Source organism: Habropoda laboriosa, unplaced genomic scaffold, assembly GCF_001263275.1.
Source record: "Habropoda laboriosa isolate 0110345459 unplaced genomic scaffold, ASM126327v1 scaffold2, whole genome shotgun sequence".
In the NCBI taxonomy this organism is placed as follows: domain Eukaryota; kingdom Metazoa; phylum Arthropoda; class Insecta; order Hymenoptera; family Apidae; genus Habropoda; species Habropoda laboriosa.
Genome location: NW_017100190.1, coordinates 3,484,527 through 3,502,282, shown reverse-complemented (window position 1 = coordinate 3,502,282; position 17,756 = coordinate 3,484,527). Strand labels below are relative to the sequence as shown.

Genomic DNA, 17,756 nt, shown 5'->3' with positions numbered 1-17,756 from the left:
GTGTATGTGTGTATTTGGATGAGAATTTTGGGAAAAGGGGAGTCTGAATAATGCAAGAATGAAAGATGAAGAAAACTGGAATGTTTGAGGTTGATAAATTGTGAAATGAGTGGAAGATGAGAATGTGACAGTTTTCGTGACACTTTGGAGTAGCTTTGCTGAGCAATTCTTTAAAAAGTCAACGTGTCAACGGGAATGCTTCTGTGTATAGGTGTATGTGTGTATTTGGATGAGAATTTTGGGAAAAGGGGAGTCTGAATAATGCAAGAATGAAAGATGAAGAAAACTGGAATGTTTGAGGTTGATAAATTGTGAAATGAGTGGAAGATGAGAATGTGACAGTTTTCGTGACACTTTGGAGTAGCTTTGCTGAGCAATTCTTTAAAAAGTCAACGTGTCAACGGGAATGCTTCTGTGTATAGGTGTATGTGTGTATTTGGATGAGAATTTTGGGAAAAGGGGAGTCTGAATAATGCAAGAATGAAAGATGAAGAAAACTGGAATGTTTGAGGTTGATAAATTGTGAAATGAGTGGAAGATGAGAATGTGACAGTTTTCGTGACACTTTGGAGTAGCTTTGCTGAGCAATTCTTTAAAAAGTCAACGTGTCAACGGGAATGCTTCTGTGTATAGGTGTATGTGTGTATTTGGATGAGAATTTTGGGAAAAGGGGAGTCTGAATAATGCAAGAATGAAAGATGAAGAAAACTGGAATGTTTGAGGTTGATAAATTGTGAAATGAGTGGAAGATGAGAATGTGACAGTTTTCGTGACACTTTGGAGTAGCTTTGCTGAGCAATTCTTTAAAAAAGTCAACGTGTCAACAGGAATGCTTCAGTGTGAGGGTGTATGTGTGTATTTGGATGAGAATTTTGGGAAAAGGGAAGTCTGAATAATGCAAGAATGAAAGATGAAGAAAACTGGAATGTTTGAGGTTGATAAATTGTGAAATGAGTGGAAGATGAGAATGTGACAGTTTTCGTGACACTTTGGAGTAGCTTTGCTGAGCAATTCTTTAAAAAGTCAACGTGTCAACAGGAATGCTTCAGTGTGTGTATTTGGATGGGAATTTTGAGAAAAGGGAAGTCTGAGTAATGCAAGAATGAAAGGTGAAGAAAACTGGAATGTTTGAGGTTGATAAATTGTGAAACGATGTGTCGTATGTAGCTTGAATAAAGTTGAAGATGGGAATGTGACTGTTTTCGTTTGATTAAGCAATTCTTTAAAAAAGTCAACATATCAACAGGAATGCTTCGGTGTATGGGTGTGTGTGTGTATGTTTCGATGGGAAGTGTGGGTAATGGAAGAATGGAGGATGAACAAGATTGGAATTTGATAAATTGTGAAACGGTCTGTTTTAGGTGGAACGAAGTTGAAGATGGGAATGTGACTGTTTTCGCGAGAATGTGGAACAGTTTAATTAAGCAATTCTTAAAAAAAAATTCTACGTACCAACAGGAATGCTTTAGTATGTGGGTGTATGCGTAGGTATGTCTAAGTAATGGAAGAATGAGAAGTGAAGAAGATAGGAATGTTTCAAGTTGATAAATTGTGAAATAACGTGGTTAAATTGGAATGAAGCTGAAGATGGAGATATGACAATTTTCGCGGGAATGTAGAGTAATTTCGTTAAAATTTTCGTATTAAAAAACAAACTCTTCGCACATATTAAAGAAACCAACGTATCAAGAGGAACACTATCGACACTTTACGTTTGCGTAAAAGATCGGCGACGATGATACACCGTGATTTCGTGAAATATGACTCACTCGATAAACCCAAAGGTGTGTTGAACGTGGACGGTGTGAATTGGAAGGATTGTCGTTGATTAGTAGCCGATAGATTGCCGAACTTGTTAGAGGAGGTCGATGAAAGTTCCACGAGCATCTCCCAACCGTTGCGTCACACTTCGTTTAAACAAGTTTGCCTTCGTGCTGAATAGCTTTAATTTACCACGAAGCGCTCGGTAACGAGTCAAGTTCGACCGATCGAAAAAGACAAATTGATCGACCTAATATTTTCAAATAACCACCGACATATATACCTACACCTTTATTTCCTTTCCAATTCATTTTTTCCCTTCCAGCATCCACAACCTACACGCGCGCACACTCGCAAAACAGGCAGATCAGACGTGAGCTTATAAGTGTGCAATCTCGAGGAAGCCTGTTGTCGTTTATACGACCGTAAATCGCGCGTTATTCGAACGTTCAAGTCGATTATAATCCATTGAAGAGCGAATAAATTCGTTCGATTTATCGATTACCAGGTCGAGAGGATCGTCAGTTCGTTTAATTGCCCACTTCTAATTTATTCCAACTTTCTAATCGGCTGCCTGCGCGGAAACGACGATCCGAGGAGGCAGCCGAGTTTTCAATTAGCGATCCTCCCGTGATTCTCTCGTTTTGATCGATTCACCACGATTAAAACGCGAACACGTCCTGTCGATTTTAATTGAACAACGTTTGCTGCAAAAGTGGAATGAACGAAAAACTCGTAAAATCGTTTCGTCAACGATCAACGACGATTTCGTAGTAAACGAGGAGTTGCCGGTGACAAAGAAAACAGGTGTTACTTCTATACTGTGGTTTATTAAATAAACACTGCTACTCCCTCTCGGCGACGGTTTTACATTTATACAAAATTGGAAAAAACGGATCGGCAGCTCCGATCCACCAACCCTCGCACGTTACGGCTACCGTAGGCAATATGTACAGAAAATCTACTTGCGAACTTTCAACTCGGAGAACGGCGATTATTTACACTCTATGTACACGACACGTTTTTTAGACAGAAACGTGTCTGAAAATTGGCACAGATTCACGACACACCTAACCGCTTCCCATGGACAACGCCACGGCGTTTTGTCCGTTTGGCATTCCTCTCCCGCTAGACGAGTTCATTAATTCGATCCAAAAACCAATCGCGAGCTTGTCTCAACTTCATCTCCAATCGAGTTTCTTTCCGCGAAAGAAACTTCCACTTTGGTTAGATTCTTCCTGTTACGCGGTACACCTTGCATTCTGCATTCACCTTCCGCAGCATTTTACCTCGTTGCAACTCTCCATAAATGGACCCAACATCCATTCCAACTTCCAGCTAGCCATCTTCACTTCGACTTCTTTCTCTTCTCGTTAGTTTCACTTCCACTCTTCTTCCATACATTCCGCTCGAACCCTACAAATTCTTCTCTATCCGTCGATTTATCTCTCCTTCGTTTCCCGACACCTCTCTCCGATCTTTCCTCGGTTTTCTCTCGTTGCCTCTCGATTTTCCCGCTCGACAATCACGGGGGACGAGAATTGCGTCCACTGCGATCGGATTTTCAACGTGAAAATCGATATCGTTTTGTTCAGAGGTGAACAGAGACGGTTCACTACCGTTCGTGGCCAAGTTCCGACTCTCCTCGTTGCTTTCAGTCCCTGGAAGGATGCTGAGAGATCGGATGATGCGGCGTTAGACCAGGATGAGACAGCATTCCGACGGGATAGAGACTGGCCGGTGTGAGAAGGCCAGGATGAGAGCCGTAAAGTGCCGTGTGGTGTTGTCTCACCGCCGACATCCGCAATTTCTCGATCTCCGCTTCCTGCATTCGCTTCGCCTTGGCGCGACGATTTTGAAACCAGATCTTCACCTGCAACAATGAATTCGTTCGGATTTGTTACTCGACGGCTACTTGCTCGGGCTGCCTTAATGGCTCGATGATTTTGTCGAGCGGTCGGCTTTGTGGTTTCAGGGTGAATTGGCCGGTGATACTTCGAGATTGCGGCTGAGGCTACGGTGCATGGAGAAAGAGGTGAGCAAAGTGGATCGGGGTTTGAGGTGTTTTTACCGTGTCAGATGTAAGCTGGTGCTTTTCTGATTTATCTCGCTGGATGAATACTTTGGTATCGAATAAGAGAGATAGTCGTGAAAAGTGAATAGGAAATGGAGTGGAATTAAGCTCGTTGATTGAGGGGTTAGTAAATTTGACACACTGTGCGACGAGAATTTAGGTATGACAAATTGGGATGCTCAAGGTTTCTTCCTGGTATGTAGGATCTGAGAAAAATTAGGTAAAATAAATTATAATATTAAAAGTTTCTCGCTGAATATCAAATTTGAAAGCTCCCTAATTTAGGCACAATTTAAGTAACCTAAGGCTCCGTTGGAAATATTTTCTATTACAAATATGAGAAACTAAAGAATTTACACAGACAACTGATATACCCGTTGTAAAAAAAAGTTCAATTTCTACGTAATTAAACTTGACCCTTTCGCCACGGCAGATTTCAATAGCGGCCGCACTGCAAAGAGCAAAATTTAACGATTAAATTACGCTGAAAGTGCGCCGAAAGGCGCCAACACCAGTGAAAGGGTTAAAATAATTTTGAACTAAGAACTAAAACAAATAATTCACGTCTCGACACACAAAGGGTTAAACCAGTCCAAAAGAAAGACCGTGTTCCCGAAAACCCTCTCGTGAAAAGTAAATCGAACAAAAGCAACCTTCTTCAAAAAGACTAACTCATCAGCGTCGCCTTAATTTCCCAGCCAATTAACACCCGGCTACACCGCATCCAGCGTGGAAAATAAACGGAGATAAGCAGACGAGCAACGCCTATTGTCCCTAGGAATAACAGAAGCTGCTCGAAAGTCTATGTTAAGCGGCTTGGCGGTAAAGATAGAGGGAATTTGTCGAGGGGCAATAGTTCTTCGCGGCAACGAGGAACGGGCGAACGGATCGTCTCGTTGACAGACGCGTGGACGAAACCGCGTTTTCGAAGGAACGGGACCGGCGACCTGGGATAATTGGTCGGTCATCGTGCGTTTCGGCCAATTTGTACGTCTATTAATAAAATGGCCGTGTTGTTCGCCAGCGGCGGGAATACCGCGCGCTAATTACCCCGCGTCTGGCAACATAGGTTCACCGGCGGGCCCTTGACTGGTGAACTGCTCGTTCGGCGACCGAGAGAAATGGATTTCGAGTCCGTTCTGTTGTTAACACGTGAGACGTCTCGTGTTCGACGAAGCGGAGGTAAACGTTCGGTGGTGAACTGTGAGATTTTGCGTTTATTCGGCGACCGAGAGAAATGGATTTCGAGTCCGTTCTGTTGTTAACACGTGAGACGTCTCGTGTTCGACGAAGCGGAGGTAAACGTTCGGTGGTGAACTGTGAGATTTTGCGTTTAGGGTTGAACGGTGTGAGAAAGTTCGAGAGAAGAAATTATCGAGCTAAGTTCCCAAGTTCCTTTGAAGACGATGAACGAGTGACGAGGTTGGATCGTGAGATTTTGTCTTTTGGGGTTGAACGGTGTGAGAAAGTTCGAGAGAAGAAATTATCGAGCTAAGTTCCCAAGTTCCTTTGAAGACGATGAACGAGTGACGAGGTTGGATCGTGAGATTTTGTCTTTTGGGGTTGAACGGTGTGAGAAAGTTCGAGAGGGAAAATAAAGAAATTGTGACTTAAATTTTCAAGTCTCTTCGAGGACGATGGACGAGTGACGAGGTTGGATCGTGAGATTTTGTCTTTGGGGTTGAACGGTGTGAGAAAGATCGACGGAAGAATAAAGTTCCCAAGTCTCTTCGAGGACGATGAACGAATGACGAGGTTGGTCTTTAGAGTTGAACGGTGTGAGACAGTTCGAGAGAAAAATAAAAAAATTAGTATTGAGTTAAGTTTCTAAGTCCTTTTGAGGACGATGAACGAATGACGAGGTTCGAGTGTGAGATTACTTCTTTAGGGAGCTTCGTTGGAACTTCAAATATGGCGTAATAGATTGGTAAAATTTGTTGGAGAGAATTTTTTAGTGAAATCGTGTTCCTTAACCCATTGAGTACGATGAAGCTATATATTCATTTATGAAAATGTACGAACGTAACTAATACATTCATACATTTTTGACGGATAAAAATAATTAACCCTTTCGTTCCCACTGTAACCACGTGACTACATTATCTATGTAATTTTTATTATAAAATATTCTAAAGAAATGATAACTAAATGCACTTCATTTGGAAACAAACATCTTATCTATATTCTGCAATTTATACCGGAAGTTTAATTACACTTAAAACCTCGTGTAAATGCAACACGTTTTTTGCAAATGTTAAATAGACAGCAGAGAAGATGTTTCTAAAATCTCTCGTTTAATATTTTCTACAGCTGTTGAATAATTTGGAAACGAAATGGTACACAAGTACATACGTTTTCGTAGCTAATTTAAACGAAAAGAAAAATATTGGAGTAACGACCTAGTTAATATGTTGTACAACTAGCCAGTATCTCGACATGGTACGTAACCCTCCGTCCAGAAAGGGTTCAGGATCTCAGAGAGCGAGTATTTGTGTCCAATAAATCAGTACGATAAACGATAAAAAATTGTGCTGGAGAGAACGCAGAAAGCCAGAAAATAAAATGTAAATGCGATGTACCAAAGTGTTGATGTAACGCATAAAATTAACGCTCAAGAAAACAGAACAATCACCTATGAAAAACAAGAAAAAAAAAAAAGAAAATCGATCGAAAAGAAAAATAGACGACTACAGATAAGACGACCGTAGATTGTACAGACGAGTGAGTTAGGATGATTGTTACCTGTGTCTCGGTGAGATGAAGGGAGGACGAGAACTCGGCCCTCTCCGCGACACTGAGGTATTGCCTTTCGGTGAACTTCTTCTCGAGCGCGAGCAATTGTTGCGTGGTGAAAGGTGTCCTGGGCTTCCGGTTCGGCTTGTGTTTCCTCAGGTTGCACTTGATCTTGGCCGGTTCTCCGTTCTCTGCAACCGAAAGAGCAGTGTTCCGCTCGAGGATCATCCTTCGTTCGTCATTCATCGTCACTCTCGCGCGAGTAGCAAGCAAAGCAGGGCAAAGAGAGAGAAACGAGGGAACGTGTTTCGCGGGTTAGAACGAACCACGGCTGACCGCAACGTCCTGTTTTTACCATGGTCCAGGATCCAAGGGAGCACGGCAGGAAAGCAAACGCGACTTTTTAGGGGGTCAATTCATAATTTTCCCGTCGGAACGGCGCCGCAAACTGGCCTCATTACCTTTTTGCTAGCCGACCGCAAGATTCCGGCCCGCGAGTCTCTCTTACCTCCTCTATCTAACTCTGTTCCTTGTATTCATTAGCGGCGATATATCGTTCTACCCCCACGAAAGAAAGGTGTACCGATAATAACGCGAATAATTCGCCTCTCGGCTAGCTTAGACCTTTCGATTATACGACGTGCTCAGCTACAATTACGCCCCGGCCGATGTTGTGTAGCGCTGCTGCTCTCGACCTATACCACGCGACGTTTTGCGCGGAAATTTGTTACGATCGGTAATACGATGCACGTTGCAGGGAAGATGCAGGTTTTTTTCCAGACTCCTCCGGAGCACGGTTTTGCCGACGATCGATTATTTACTGGTTCGATGCGAGGGTTGGGACGTTCCGTAGGCTTGAGACGCGGAGGAAGTACTGTTGGTTTTATAGGGTAGCTAAGTAGCAGAGTATCTTGCTGGATGTGTGCTTTTTTCTGGAATTATCGCGTTCACTGTGAGCTCACCTGGTGCACTAAACCGTGCGTTGTTTTAGTACAGAGAAAAATTCACTTTGCAACGTGTGCTCTTTTCAATATCTAACAAGAACATCCAGGAATCTAAACTCAATTTTGGTGAAGAAAAGTTTCGTGTCAAGCCTGTGATCCAGAAATCTTCGAAATCTTCCCGATACAACAATAGCCAAATTATTCCTGAGAATTATTCGAGCCTCGTCCCCTAAAATCCAGAACAGAGTCACGCAGAATCAAACACTCCTCGCTACAACAGTTACAACAAGGCAAAACAATCGAAACAACGTTTCAGTAACCAAACACAGAGAGAGAAGCTCGTGTCGGAATATATCGGTTATATTCCCCAAGATTTGTCTCGAGACAATTGACAGATTTGTAGAGCGGAGGTGAACGGCTCTGGAAACGAGCGATTCTCGAGTCGAGACAAAAGGGCCGGGGAAGATCGTCCTGCCCGCTTCCGCACGAAATGTCCCCGCTTGGAGGATTCGCGAACGGGGCTTTTGCGATTCCGAGACGGCCCGTCGTTGACGAACGAGATTCGTCTTTTGTGCCTCGCGATCCTCCTCCGCCGGTCCCCCTTTCTTCCTGCCTTTCTCTCGCTATAAGTCTCCGAGGGTCCCAATTAGTCCGGGTATTCGAGGATCCGTCGAGGCTTCCGCCGCCGAAACCCTCGATTTTAATCCGAACGGGACGACGATCGAGAATGCGCATTCGAAATAATTAGCTGATCTCGCGGAGATACCGCGCTGATTCCGCGAAACGATCGAACGCGGAGGAGGATACGTTTTCGAGATCCTCTGGCTGATCGTTGCGTAACGATCCTTAGGCGATCTTCTCTGGAGATTTCGAGGCTACGCTTCCGTTTGCTCGATCGATAACGAAAATTCGGCTGTTTTACGATCTCTCGAGTTTGCTCTTTAATTCGTTTCGTTTTAGAGGTTAGGCTTAGTTTCTTCTTTTCGTGGAATAAGTTCAACTCAAGTTTTCCAGAGGGATTTGCGTGTGACGAGAGGTGAAGCAATGGCGCTGAATATTTTTAAAACGAGCACAGATAGGAAAATTGAATTGAATGGAGGTAAGGCAGCAAGTAAAAACGTAACCTTTCGATCGATTTTCATGCAAATTACTGAAATAATTAGCTGATCTCGCGGAGATATCTAACGAGGGGGACGACGATCGCGGCGAGAAAAAGGCAAGGTGAAGTCCCGATCGGCCGCTCTTTGTTGCGTTGCGTAACGTTTTCATGGACCACGATTTCTATGCGCTCTTATTAGCGTCTCGATCGATAAACCAGCTCCTGCTCCGTGCGTTTATTGCAAGACGAAATTCTCCAGAATCTTCCGTGGATTCAACTGTAAACGAATTAACCGCTCCTCTAATGAACAGGTAATTAATTTATACAAGTAGACATTTGTTAAAGTCTAATTCTCCTGCATTATCCTTGCTAATTTATTCCAAGATATTTTTCCATTGATTATCTCCAACAGAGAATGGGAATAAACGTGATCAAGTTAAGCGTATCGTACGATTGTTCGCTAGAACCAATTTCCAACCCCTTCTCGAGGGTGTTTAAAGCAGAAGAGCGGCGAGGGAAAGTCTGAAGAGTTGCACAATCTGCGGGAACACCCTTCGCGAGTGGCTATATTTCAAAATTACGCTGTTTCCCCCCGATTATGGTCGATTGTGCTCCACCTCCGTGAGCCACCCTAAATCGCGCAACAATGATCTATAAATCGACACGCAGACACCAGAGTTCCAGTTAAAAAGCAATATTTTCTTGCAACGTTGCGTATCTGTTGGACGTTAGAGAAACACACGAATTCACCTAAATCTGCTAAAGGAAATTCTCCAAGTTACCGCGAAGTGAACGATGTTTCATAAAATTCGACGAATTCGAAGAATAGACACTTGATAGTTCGCGGATGATTTGCAGTTGCGACACCTTTTTGCAATAATCGTCTATTGTTCGCGGTGCGGAATCCGCGACAAGAACCGGCCCTCTATTCGTCCCCCCTTCGCCGCGCGGAGCAAGCGAGAAAACTTTGATTGCCTCTTTAACGAGAGCTGCGCGCAATTATCAAGCCGCGACCTCAATAATTAGTGTTAACGATGATTCAATCGCGACGAGTCATCCGTTCCAAGAACCGCATTCCTTTTGCGGTGATTTTAGGTGAACCGCCGCGACGCTCATGCCTGTCTCAATTTATCAATTAGCGCCTTCTTTCTTCCGCCGTGCTCTTCGTCCTCGGGTCCCTTCGTTTCAACGCCTCTCGAGCCTCCGTAATCAGCTCGAGTCGATGTCCATTTGCTAAACGGCGTTACGCACCGATGCGTAAATCTTGGAATATTTTTCGCCTATTCGCGAGATTCGTGGAGGCTTCCCAATTTTCCTGAAGATCAAACGAACGCTTTTACGCACCGATGCGTAAATCTTGGAATATTTTTCGCCTATTCGCGAGATTCGTGGAGGCTTCCGTGGAGAATTCGTAAATGCTTGGCTACCACTCTCACGTTCCTGATATCTGTATTCTTTTCAGTTTGACATGATACGACAGATGCCTGCACTTATGCACACCTGATATTTATTAAATACCCAAACTGTGGGAATTGGTGGTAGCGAACTAAGGTCGCCGATCGAAATAGCTCCCGAATCAAAAATTCGATCGAGGCGAAAATAAAGGAGGAAGGCAGCGAGAGAGTGATTAGAAGCAAGAGGAGGGCAGAGGTTGCGTTCAGCCTAATTTTAAACAACGCCAGCCGTGGAAAGCGAAGAATGTCGAAGCCCGTCGGCTCCATTGAACCATCCTCGATCACCTCTACCCCGAAGCCAGCCTACCGATCGAGCTGCTTTCGAAAAGAATTCGAAACGAGAGAGTCGACTGGCGAGTGGCCAGCCGGCTCAAAGGCGGTTTGTCGTCGCTCCGTAGCAAATGGCGAACGTTCGTTCGAGAAGAGAGAGGAAAAAGAAAGAAGGGCAAACGAGCTTTTACTCACCGTTCAGAGGCGCGTGATGAGAGAAGTGCGAGGGGAAGAAGCTCGCGGTGGCTGCTGCGGCGGCTGCGGCTGCGGCTGCGGCTGCACCCTGATGTCCTCCGCCCCAAACCGCTGGATGAAGACCAGCTGGGATGCCGGAGATGCTGCCCAGGCTGGAAAATCCACCGATGTAGGCCGGTGTTGGCCTAACAGGCGTTGGACTGGTAGCAGACTGTTGATGCTGAAGATCTTCGACGTCCACCAGACTGTTTTCGTCCTCCTCTTCCATGTCTTCGGGTTCCGAGCATCTGGATCGAGCCTCGTGAGAGCTGCTTCTCGGCGATTGAGGAGCGAACTCCGATTGACCGGCCGAAGGGACTTTGGGGGACGAGGAACAAGGTAACTCCGACGTGGATCCTGAGTCCGACGTCTGGACCAAGTAGTCGAGGGTTTTCGAGCGTTGATTGGGCGATTCTACCCTGTCTAATTCCGCCTCGGAGAACCTCGACAGTATTCTAGCATCTAAAGTGGTTCTAGAGGTGTCACAGGTGTACCGAAGAGGTCTGTGCTCCTGGATAGTCGGAGACACTGACAGGTACCTTGATCTGTAGTCACCTGGATACTTGAGTATCGTGGCGTTCGACGTGATCGTTAAATGATCCTGTCTGACCGGTGATGATCTCGGCGACACCGACGATGTTTCTTGCCTCGAGTCTGACTTCTTCGTGTCAGCTAACAGGGCTGCGACGGAGAAGCTCAATCGATGCACCGGTTTCGACGTCGCCTGGGGCGCCTGTGCCTCGTTCGAACCTGGACTACTCGATGGAGGCGTCACCGGGGAGGTCATCCTTAGTACTGTCATTCTTAAACCGCGATTCCAACACCCCCGATAGACTTTTACTACTCTTCACTCTTCTATCTCACTCTCTCTCTCTCTCTCTCTCGAATCTTCTTCGATCCCTCCTAACTTCTCATCTTCCGTATGCTCGAAGAGAGAGAGCAAAAGGGAAGAAAAATCCTGTCACTGATACGACGACGAAGAAATCATCGGAAAATCAGAAATGTCTCTCTTCTGTACTTCTCACTGACTCCTCACAATCTCCTTCCACTCGAAAAAATATATCGAAACAATTGTTCTCCGCTTGGACGACGTTCGAGTAACAAATCTGACGATTACAACAGCAGAGGAGAGCACACGAGTGACGAGTGACGCGTTTGACAGGTGTGCAAACGATCGACGGATCGATGAAGATCTACGGGGGCCAGTTGACCTGGACTAGCCTCTCTACTCGACTCGACGAGCTCTCCGTGTGGACTGACTTTGACCATCGTCGGCTGCGCCGCTCGGACTTTTTCGTTTTGCGGGTGGAGGCGCCTGGCGGAGTTAGTGGGGGCAGCGGTGTGCGTTGAAGAGAGACGAGGCTATGGAACGAGAACGGCGAGCCAGGGGAAGGGGCCGGAGTCGGTAGAAAGGGGAAATCCAAAAGTGGGCGTGGCCAGCGAGCGGCAGAAGGGGCATGGCTCGGTTGGCTCCGCCCACGTTGGCCGGGTTCCTCTTCGCGGAACGGAGCTGAACCGAGCGTATATAGACCCTGTTAGCTGATTTTTCCTGGCCAGGGGATAAGTTTCTCTCTTGCAAATGCGTCCCCTGTGGGTACCACCGGGTGGAACGAGGGGCAGGGATTACTCGACGGATACAACCATGGTGGGGGTAACGAAGTGGAGGGGAGGTAGAAAGAGAGAGAGGAGAGAGATTTTATCGTTCGACTCGCGAGCCTCTGTACGTAGGAGACGGTAATGAGCGTAATTGACCAATTAGGGCCGGTGATTAAGACTGGAAAAATGCAGGCTCGCCTCCCCGAGTCAGCTTCGATCATCGAGCATCGTTATTGATCCTCGCTGACGTTTTGGAATCTCTGGCAAAAGAGTGGTAATGATTATTGGAGGTTTGTTTCTTCGGTGCTCGATGCGAGCCAACTGGTCAAATAACTAAGCGATAATTGGTAACGTGTAAATCAAGATAATACGCCGGGGAGTGTATTTTTGTGGAATAACGTCGTGCTCGACGAATGTGAAAAATTGTGCTTACCATCGATTCGTAGATGTAAAACGTTTCCCTATCCTCGTGAAAGAAATTCATCCAACATTTTGCACGATAAATCACCCCACATCGAAGCTCAGTTACGCAAAACACATTTTCGACCGAGAAGACTTGGGAGAAGGTTGATGGAAAAGGTGGAGAGTAAGGGAAGAGAAAGAAGCCATCCAGTCAGCCCTTTCCTCCTGGATTTCGTTTGTTCGCGCAGCCAGGTATATCGATTCGCAGTCGAACGGTGGCCCCGGTCCTCTGCTCTGCTCGTTCATCCCCCTCGGAATCGAGCCGAGTACGAGATTTTCGGGGGAAAACACACAGAGTGCCGTGCTCCGTGGCGCTCGTTTGTTCTGACGCCGCTGAGATCCCATCGTCGCATCCGTCCGTCATATTTACGGTACTTCCACCCCCTTTTCCTCCCCCTCCCCCCTTCTCCGCTGGACTTGACGTAGTCCGAGCGATAAGCAAAAACAAATGCCTGCCGATAGGTGGGTGAGATAAGCGTGGACGAATAAAACCTCATAGATGCTCTTCCATTTGCGCGGAATTGGCTGCAGCCGTAAATTTCATCGCGCGAACTTCCGCCGTCTCGCGCTGCCACTTCATCCGCCCGCCAAAGAGGGATCGATATCTTCGGCAGGGATCGATGGAAAACGATTCCGTTTCGCTTCCGTGCAACGTTGTCTTCCGACCATGCACCAACCTAACGCCTCTCCCGGTTGTCCACTGTTTTTAGGGAATATCGACGATACTTCGCCCGATTGGCTCGTGTATTCTGGCGAGTTTTTTCTGTAAGCGTAGACGTCGACGAAGTTGGTGTTGAACGGTGTTAGATTGTACCGTGGCATTGTTTCCTTGATATATTGATAATTGAATGTATTATGCTTGTACGGTAGATCTATTTCAGATGTAACATGTTGCTGGTAGACGTTCAAATTTCGAAGAAGTATCGCGGTTCAAATAATAAAATAAAATTGCGAGAGATAAAATTCGTTTGACAGCACACTCAAACAAAATCCTTCTAAATAGAACGTAAACGTTCAATTTCATGACGAATTGTGTACACAGCGAAGGACGGTAAACTCCGAATAAATTAAATTACGCTCCAATTATCCAGACGTAGATTAATCCAGTTACGATCGGACTATCTGCCAATTAAATCACACACACACGGGCACCGATTAAATTACACCACTTGTTCCTTAATCAGACTCGCCGAACAAACTTGTTTCACTTAAGCTTCGACTTCGTCTCGACAACTCGAGCCACGCACACCTCGTCATTTCCGTTTCACCAATCGCATCCTTTGGCAACTTCTCATAAAGCAACGAGAAACCTCTTGGTCGAGAAAAAGAAAAAAACGCGCGTCCAATCTTCATCTTTCTCCTCTATTCCATTCCGCGCCGTTTTCAGGCTTTAGAGATTACAATCGCACCGGTGGCAGCAGCGTTAAAAATCGCCGAGGAGTCTTCGTACCTGTATTCCCTCAGCGGGAGGGGAGGAACACGCTCCAGTCGAATGAAGTACGACGTCGATTAATTGTCTCTCGCGACTCTCCGGGCCGAAACGAGGAGGACAGACTCGCGTGATCGAGGGTGTCGATAGCGAAGCGGCGGAATAAAAGCTCATAGACCGCGCGCGGAATCGTCCGCGGCAATAAATTTGCGCGGCGCGCGAGAAACATCCCCGGGCAGCGCGTCTCTCCTTGTTCCCTTTTGTCGGTGTCGATGAAGCACCCGCGCAAGCGGATATTTATGGCGCTAGAAACTGCAGATTAAAACGGTAATTGTACATAGTTTCGCGCGGACAGATCGCCCTCCGCGCGGCTACCAGCCGGGAAATCGGTTTACGCGCGCGTTATCGCCCAGTTATAGCTTATTGAATTTACGGACCGCTCTCTCCGCTGCTGCGTCGTCCGCCTCGTCGTCCGCTCTATATCGGGACGCTCGATTCTGCTGGCGCGATTCTAGCGCTCGATAGTAGGCTAGGAGAGTTGCAAATTTGCTGCGGTTTCACGGCGTTTCTTTCTGAGGAAGATCGTTGGTTCGTGTCGACGCGAGAAATATACGGCGTTTCGTGATGATTTCGGAGTTTGATAGGTCGGAGGTGTAAATTTGTTGCGGTTTGATGGTGTTTGCTTGTAAGGAAGATTGCTGAAGAGGAATATACGGTATTTCGTGATGATTTCAGAGTTCGATAGGTCGGAGGAGGTGCAAATTTGTTGCGGTTTGACGGCGTTTCGCGAAGATTTCAGCGTTCGATAGATTGGAGAAATTGTAAATTTGTTGTGGTTTGATGACGTTTGCTTGTAAGGAAGACTGTTGCAGAGGAATATACAGCGTTTTACGATGATTTCAGGGTTTGATAGGTTGGAGAAGGTGCAAATTTGTCGCGGTTTGATGGCGTTTGTTTGTAACAAAGATTGTCAAGAAGGAATGAATCCTATAGGTACTAGACACTGTGCTTCGTGATGATTTCACAGTTTGATAGGTTGAAGAATTTGTAAATTTGTCGTGGTTTGATGGCGTTTGTTTCGGAGGAAGATCCTTACTTTTCGTGGCTGTACGGAAAATGTGACGTTTCAAACGTAAAATTTAATTGGCGTATTGTACGATCGTGAAGAAACGCGGCGAACAAAATGATTGTAAATAGGACGATAACTTCGTTCGATTAAGAAGGAATCTCGATCGTACCTACCGAAGCAGACCATAAAATCACTTAACAAAGCGATAGGACGTCTTTCGTTAACAGGCACATTAAGGTTCATGGGCCATTGATTTGCGAATTTTATATCTCGTATTAATCTCGCGATAGTTAATGGTGTTTACTAGGAGTGGGAGGATTGACGTCAAACACCGAGCTATCGTTAGTCTCAAATAAATACGATTCTAACGAAATGAACATACAACGTCAAACTTCTTCAAACGGAATAATAATACATTCATTACCGTCAAGTTTCCTTAGCGATAACATCCAAAGATCCACGAAAATATTCCCTCAAAATTCTTCCTCAAAAATATTGTCCAATTTGGTACAGCATCGTGGTTAATCGTTTCTATAAATGAAACGAGAGCTCGCGATGCGGGGTAATCAAGGAGCCGACTCAGCGTCACCGTGGTTCACAGGAAACGAGTGTTTTCTATTAACGATCAGGCGTGCGGGTTTCGTGGCGAGCGCGACGTTGGCGCGTTATTAAACATCGGCTTGCCAATAATTAAGGAGAACACGAGTGAGATCGGGCGATGGTGGCTGGCAGCGCATAGAGAGGGATGGGCCAATTTGGATGGTTACCAAGGCAAACGATACGTTAAATAGATAGGACGGCTGAGCGGTGGGGAAGCCGACATAATGAGGACCACCCGCTAGCTCCGCAAGACCCGCTCTGTACACGTACACGGTGTGTCAACGAGTTTCGCCTCGCCCTTTCTCGGAACAGTTTCCGCGTTTCGAGAAACTCGAAATTTGCTGAAAATTCGCTGTGACCGATTCTTGCCGCGGCAATTTCTCAACGGGCTTGCACGATCTACTGATTTCAAATTATTCCAATTTTTAATCTTATACTGGATACTTCAACAATTCTAAATTAATAGAACTCATCATTTTTAAATTTACAAAAATTGTGTTTGGAAAATTTTATTAGGTATGCAAGCCTTCGAAAATTTAGGCCTAAGAGTATTTTTCGAACAAGAAAAAATTGAAAATTTGCATTCGACGAATTCTGAACAATTAATACCAGAACGTTATCGTCGAAATTGTTCCATTAGCTATGCAAACCTTAAAAAATTTAGGCTTAAGAATTACAGGAAATATAGAATTCTTCAAAATTTACATTCAATAAATTCTGAAAAGATCATACAAGAATATAAACACCGGAATTTTTAACACTAACCGTGCCGTAGCCCGGTCAAATGACCGGTTTTGAAATTTCAATTTAAAACCATGCACCTTTTTCTCCCCTGTATTTTCTTAAAAATAAAAATGTGCAATTCTTTTTTTATCATTACTATCTAAAGGCTGTTTCCTATATCAAATTGACAATCACCTGCATTACTTTTACGGAAGAAATGATTATTTCGTAACCGGTCATTTGCCCGGATAAGTGTCGGTACGGTTAGTGTTAAAAAATGTAGGGTTAAGAATGGGAAATACAGAATTTTTCAAAAGAGAAAAAATTTCAAAATTTCCATTCGATAAGAACGTTATCGCCGAAATTGCTCGCGACTCGTTCAACAGGAAGATTAACAATCGAAGATTGAACGTGACTTCCTGGACGAGTAGATACGACACGGACACCCTGTACGTGGAAACGACAAAGTGGCACGGCGTGGCCGTTAATTATTAGCACGCCGCTATATTGAGCATGAAAACACTATTTCTTTCGTCCAGAAGAGATTCAAGTCAAATTGGCGTTAAAATTGCAATCACGGTGGTCCGTCTCCAACCCCTTCCCACCCTCCTCCAGCCCCTCTGGCGACCGCGGCGTTCACCCCGTTGCTTTCTCTCTCCGCTTCCTCCGCTACACGGAATTAGATCGTCTATTCTCAGAGAACTTCCACACGCCGGTCGTGTCTAATAGCCGTTTAGAGGGATAATTTCTTCCCGTAAAAAACGAGCACATCGACCGTCCCCCGTGTGTGGAACTCGCGAAACGCCCCTGATTGATTTGCCCTCGCCAACATTTGCACGCTCGTTTCGACAAATCCTATTAGACGGGACACTGAGAAATTCAGCGATTCCTCACCGGTCACTTCCTGTCCCTCGGACGCTTCGCGTAAAACAGACCGAACCATTTTCGCGTTAATTAGCTAGGTCTTTTCTCGCTTCCGAGGGAAGAGAGAAATTGTGAAATTTCTGGGTGGAGAATCTGCCCATCGTCGATCGTTTCTGATAAAAGCAACGAGTCTGAGGTTTATCGAAGTCATGAATGGTAATGGGAGAAGGAGAACGGGGAGAAGCTGAAAAAGCCTTCAACTTCTCTCTTTATCTCGATCGCCATTCAGAGCATCAAGGTTTATGTACATTGCTCATTGTCCTCCGGTATGGCCTGGCAGCCTCGAACGCGAAATCACTTGTGTAACTTCATAAATATTTATCCGGACGAAAATTAGTGCGAATCGAACGAAATACAGCTGTTTCGTACCAGGTGAGTCTTGAA

At 45.4% G+C, this 17,756-nt stretch overlaps 1 protein-coding gene across 1 annotated transcript; it reads right to left on the bottom strand.

Moving 5' to 3' along the window:
• Window positions 1-3,056: 3,056 nt before the first annotated feature.
• Window positions 3,057-11,381, bottom strand: LOC108580051 (muscle segmentation homeobox). Its single transcript, XM_017943710.1, has 3 exons — window positions 10,531-11,381; window positions 6,578-6,759; window positions 3,057-3,634 (listed from the first exon to the last, which is right to left on the bottom strand). Exons 1-3 carry the CDS (start codon window positions 11,369-11,371, stop codon window positions 3,416-3,418), a joined length of 1,242 nt encoding a protein of 413 aa, XP_017799199.1. The 5' UTR covers window positions 11,372-11,381; the 3' UTR covers window positions 3,057-3,415.
• Window positions 11,382-17,756: the final 6,375 nt, after the last annotated feature.

Bases quoted from the DNA above. Each gene is read 5' to 3' on its own strand.
- LOC108580051 (XM_017943710.1), bottom strand. From the start codon at position 11,371: ATGACAGTACTAAGGATGACCTCCCCGGTGACGCCTCCATCGAGTAGT. The intron at 6,760-10,530 runs GTGAGTAAAAGC...TTTCGGTTGCAG, and splicing joins TCATCACGCGCCTCTGAACG to AGAACGGAGAACCGGCCAAG. The intron at 3,635-6,577 runs GTAACAATCATC...TCATTGTTGCAG, and splicing joins TTCATCTCACCGAGACACAG to GTGAAGATCTGGTTTCAAAA.